The 5,566-nt window shown below is 46.9% G+C and overlaps 1 protein-coding gene across 1 annotated transcript; it reads right to left on the bottom strand.

Moving 5' to 3' along the window:
• Positions 1 to 333: 333 nt before the first annotated feature.
• LOC119296836 (late embryogenesis abundant protein 3-like) lies at positions 334 to 1,384 on the bottom strand. The gene is made up of 2 exons (XM_037574887.1): positions 1,101 to 1,384; positions 334 to 975 (listed from the first exon to the last, which is right to left on the bottom strand). The coding sequence occupies exons 1-2, from the start codon at positions 1,293 to 1,295 to the stop codon at positions 508 to 510; spliced, it is 663 nt and encodes a 220-aa protein (XP_037430784.1). The 5' UTR covers positions 1,296 to 1,384; the 3' UTR covers positions 334 to 507.
• Between the last annotated feature and the right edge of the window lie 4,182 nt (positions 1,385 to 5,566).

The raw sequence follows: 5,566 nt of genomic DNA, 5'->3' as shown, positions 1-5,566 counted from the left end.
AGGAACATCTTCTCTCACTAAATACGTATCGCAATTCTAAAATAATTACATTAATGCATCAAAAAGTTCTAAAACAATTAATGCATCAAGACTTGAACCTTGATGGGCTACTTGAACTTGATGGGCGGGGATAACACAATCCTTCTAATCACCTAACCACAAATTGGTTCACAATGTGGATGTGGTTGGTTTACGTCATCGGGTCCTTTTTTTTGCGGGATCCGATCATGACGTTTTTTTTTCGTTTTTTTCAGGGATCCGATCACGACGTTGTACATAATACTAATGGAAAAAGCCTACAGTACGCTGTAGATTACAGCACGGATAGAGAAGTAATACTAATGAAAAAAGTCGTATAGTACACTGTAGATTACAGCACGGATAGAGAAGTACATTACTACGTATGTACTGTAGGTGCGTGGTGAAAGTGGAACTACGCAGTACAACTTATTACAGTGCCACGCACGCTCTTCTGCTAGGCTGCTAGCCTGCTACCTAGTAGCCTAATTAAGCCTGCCGCGTGCGCGTCATCCTCTTCTCGTTCATATCGGCGGCCGCGGCCACCGCGTCTGCGACGCCCTTGCCTCCTCCACCGCCTCCCGCAGGGGCGTTGCGCTTCGCAGCTGTCGCCACCGCAACGGCGTCCTCCCTCGTGGCCACCTTGTTGGCCGGCAGCACCGCTGCGGCGCTGCCCAGCACGTCCCTCAGCCGAACCTTCTCCTCCTCCGCGAGGCCAGGCCTCATGTTGGTCTCCGCGGCCTGCTGTGCCGCGGCCGCCACACCGCCCGGCACGACGCCGCCTAGCCCGGTCGCGCGCGTCTCGGCGGCCTGCACCGCTGCCGCGTCCGCGAGGTCCACCGGCCTCTCGCCCGCCGACGTCTGCGCCGCGGCCTGTAGAGCTTCGCCGATGGTCACCGCGTCCGTCGCCTCCTCCACGCCGGCGCCCGGCACCGGCACCGTGAACTGCGCCATCACCTGCATGCATGCATATTGCGTGCGTGTCACGCGCGTACGGACGGACATCACGTCGCCGTGCAAGTTCATGGAGCGCGCGCGTGCATGCACACGAGGAGTATATAGTATAGACGCGCGGTTGTTACCTGGCCGCCGGCGGTGGCGGTGACGACGCGTCTCCCGGCGTGTGGCTCGTCGGTCTCGGTGACCCGGAGCTCGCGTTTCTGCTGCTGATCATCATGGGTGGTGAGGACCTCGTCGCGCTGGCGGCGCGCGTCGTGGGCGGCGGCGGAGGGCGGGTAGACGTCGCCGGTGCGGACGGGCTGGGACTGGTCGCTCATGGCCGGCGTCGGCCTCGCTCGATCGATCTCTAGCAATCCGCGCGAGAGTTAACCGGGGAAGGCTGCTGCTTTGGCTGGCTAGCTAGCTTGGCTAGTTACTGTGACCCCTTTGAGTTGCCGGGAATAAATGGTGACGACGAGAGGAGAAGGGAAGGTGGTAGAGCGGCGCGATTTGGCGCTGCCTGCGAAGGCTTGCCACGGCGAGCTCCTCTGCAACGACACCTGCAAACTAGAACGACACCTGGAATGACACCTCTCCACTGCACGGCACGTACGCGGCACCGCTATGTACTGTGGGGCAGTGACTTCTAATATATTTATTTTCAATCATGATAATACAACGAACATAAAAAAATAATAAATATTATCAGATTTGTACACCATCTAGCAAAGATTACAAGCACTGAAGCAAGCCAAATGCGCGTCGCCGTCATCACCCTTCCATTGCCGGAGTCAGACACAACTTGTTGTAACAGACAGTCAGGAAGTCGTAATGCAAAACCCCATGGGACCAGCGCACCTGAACAACATCCACCACCGATGAAGAATAATGTAGATTGGAAAAATTCAAACCGAAGACACGAATGTGGACGAACAACGACGAGATCCGAGCAAATCCACCAAGACAGATCCGCCGGACACATACTTTCACACGCTCACCAACGATACTAGGCTCACTGCCAGAACAGGGCTAGGTGGTGAGATCTTTATTCCAATCTTCAAGGAACAACCACCGTCTCGTCTTTCTGAGTAGAACCCAAACCCTGACAAACTGAAAGAAGCGACTAAAAATGAAGTCCTCCCACCAACCTTTGCTAGGATCCACCGCAACCTATGGCTCTAGGGCCACTGGAGACGAGACGGAACTACGACGGAGCCGGCAAGAGACATGAACCCTAACTTTTGTTTTGTAGGATTAGGAGGCAGCGGCTGTGTTCTCTTCTGGATCTACCACGCTAACTTGTCGGAGGAGCTGCAACAGGTTACTATTTGTGTGACCAAGAGCATGGTTAATTGTATAGCCAGCTCCTGCCTATATAATCGTGTCATATTATGTATAGTCAAGCTTATAGCTGGTAAATATAATATACTCCCTTCGTTTTTAAATATATGTCTTCATAAAAATTTCATTATGAACCAATACAAATGTATGTAGATGCATTTTAGAGTGTAGATTCATCCATTTTGCTTCGTATGTAATCCATAGTAGAATCTCTACAAAGACTTATATTTAGAAATGGAGGGATTAGTTGCATATACTCCACCTCACTCTCAAAGTATCTGAGCACGCGTGCTACAGCCGACTTTGACCCGCGGAGAAGATTTTTGCTGGAAGATTTTTGCTTCTTCCGATTTTTGTTGCTTGGCACTTTGACCCCAGCGAGTGGGAGATGCAGAGATGCTACAACTAGCCACCCGAGCGCTATCATCACTGGAAGCTGAATCTAGCAAATTGTTTTGCTATCATCATTTTTTTAACTGAAAACGGCTTCAAATCTTTTGTTTTCATCATATTTTATTTTTGTTGGATCCAACTATATTTTTCTTTCCACCGTGACGACTGGCAGCGACACAGCGACCGATGGCTGGCAGTGACGATGACAATTGGCAACCGGCGGGGAGGGCAGCAACAGGCAAGTGCGCCGGGCGGTGCTTCAAGGCCAGGCGCATAGCTCATCCATGAAGGCGTGATGAATTTTTTTTTTTTGTAAAAGAAGATGCCTGACAAAAGAAAATGATGGAATCATACGGCTACGCGTTATTCTATCGGAAGATGCTGGTATGACCGGCCTAAAGTTAGGCTCGTGCACCGGCGCCTAGTAGTGCTCTTTCTAAAAACACACCGAACGTTTTCGTTCAGTCTACTTGGAGTTCCGATCAAACATTTCTGTTCGCTGGCACGCCGGCGCCCATATTTCTCGCATTCAGCGAGAGGGGAGCGACCAATCGCTCAAGGAAATGCCAGATGGGCCGGCCCGTGCGCGCGGAACCAGTAGCCTGATTTTGGTTTAGTTTTTTTTTTCATACTATTATGTTTTCATTTGCTGCTTTCTTTTTTTACTTTTATTTATATTTTAAAAATATTCTAAATATATATTTAAAACACTTTTCAAAAACATTTGAAAAGTGTTGAACATTTAATTGAAAAAATGTTGAACAAGTATTTGAAAAAATGTTGATCATGTCTATAAAAATGTTGAACATGTACTTGAATTTTTTTGAAACAGGTAGTTGAAAAATATGTTGAATAAGTGTTTGAAAACATGTTGAACAAGTATTTAAAATAATGTCGATCAAGCATATGAAAATGTTGAATAGGTATTCGAAAAATGTTGAACAAGTATGCAAAAAATGTTCAATAGGTATTTGCAAAAAATGTTAAAAACAGTATTTGAAAACAATGTTGAACAAATATTTAAAACAATGTTGATCATGTATATAAAAATGTTGAAAAAGTATTTAAAAAATATAGACCAAGTTTTTGAATTTTTTTTGAACAAGTATATAAGAAAATGTAGAATGAAAAAAAACCAAAAAAATAAACAAACTAAACCGAAGGAAAAAATGTTGACCATGTATTCAAAATTTTTTAATTTTGTATTTAATTTTTTTATAGAAGCAATGTTGAACACGTATTAGAAAAATGTTAAATTTGTATTAAAAAGTGTTAAAATAGTATTAGAAAAATGTAGTTGACATATTAAAAAAAATATAGAATGAAAACAAAAAGAATAACAGAAAACTGGCAAAAAAGTAATTGTATGAAAAACAACATAAATTTACCGACATGAACTACCTACATACATTTCTAATTGTAGCACATGCTTTTGGTTGCCATGGCAAAACAACACATCTATTAATTTACCGAGTTTAGTTGCCATGGCAAGTTCAACAACTTTTGATACCTAGGCAATGGTAATTGTATGAAAAACAACATGGCAAGTTACATTTTTTTTGCCATAAACAGTCATGGCAAAATGTATCAAAAGTCAGGTTCCCCCCTAAACATGTCAAGTTGTAATCGGCAACACAACTTTAAAAAAGTAGATTTCTAAACTAAAAGTTGCCACCTAACAACTTAAGTTTAGAAGATCTAAAAAGTTTTGAAGTTTAGAGATGTCAAATATATGTAAGTTTACATCTGGAGCATTAACTAATGACGACAACATGGATACAAGCTGGAAACAAACAATCACTCACACAAAGTTTTCATGATTTTCAAAAAATAAAAAAGTGCCACAAAAAATCACATGAATTTTGTCATATAGAGCACATACTACATCTACCTCGATTAGCTGTTGGACTGGACATGGCAACCATCAAGTGGCAAAATATACTGTGATTTAGTGCTATAATTTGGGCATGCGAATCAGAATGGTAGTTTTGACCAAACTGGTAGTACTGAAAATATAGAGCACACTCATTAGAAATAGAGATGAGATTAGGCCTGGGAGCGGCTTCCGCAATGATCTGGAGCTTCGTAGTACCCAAAACGGTAGCAGTGCAGAAACGTTTCAAAACACCGCATGTCCCTGCGTGTTCCTCATGATTCTGGGCGCGCAGAGCATGAACCCGGCGATCACGTTGTCTTGGTGACTCGGTGGCCAAGATTGCCGAGTACTCCAAGGACATCACCAGCTGCTCCAACATCATCGTCGAGGAACATATCAACTCCAAATTCGGATCTCGTCCAGCCTTGAGTCTTGGTGACTCGGTGGCTCTAGCTCCCCAGCGCGGACCTGGAGCCCGGTGGCAAATGCCCGATCATCCTCTCTCCTTCAACGCGCCACTCCCCCCTCCCCGGCATTTCATCGCCATCTTCCCAACTCTTCTCGTCGGCAACTAGTCGTGCTCGAGCCGATAGGCGCGGCCCTGGAGTGCGGCGGATCGACGAAGGAGGCCTCGGCACCCACCTTGGCGGCATGGGAGAGCATGCGACGCTTGGCCCTTCGCTCACGACAACGGGAAGTGGGAGCGTGACGGCCCAGGCCTCGGCAATGGCAAGAAGCGCACAGAAGGAGGAGGCCTCGTTTCTTGCCGCGGCGGCGGGGGAGCATGCCGCCGAGACCCTGGTGCTCCTGCTCATGCGACCGCCGTGCGGCGAGGAGCCCATCCATGCATGACTGACGGTGCACCTCCACACACGGCGCGACATAGGCCGGTTGCTGCAGGGGGTGCACCACTCATGTTCCCGGATCCACGGCCTCCAGGGCTCATTGCCGACAACTGATCGATTCACCGGCGTTGCTGCGTGGTTGGGGAGGAAGGGG

The sequence above is a fragment of the Triticum dicoccoides genome, chromosome 5A (assembly GCF_002162155.2).
Source record: "Triticum dicoccoides isolate Atlit2015 ecotype Zavitan chromosome 5A, WEW_v2.0, whole genome shotgun sequence".
Lineage (NCBI taxonomy): Eukaryota > Viridiplantae > Streptophyta > Magnoliopsida > Poales > Poaceae > Triticum > Triticum dicoccoides.
This window is presented reverse-complemented; position numbering and strand designations above follow the sequence as displayed.

Coding starts and splice junctions, on each gene's coding strand:
- LOC119296836 (XM_037574887.1), bottom strand. CDS start 1,295: ATGAGCGACCAGTCCCAGCCCGTCCGCACCGGCGACGTCTACCCGCCC. Junction 976..1,100: donor CCGCCACCGCCGGCGGCCAG/GTAACAACCGCG, acceptor GCATGCATGCAG/GTGATGGCGCAGTTCACGGT.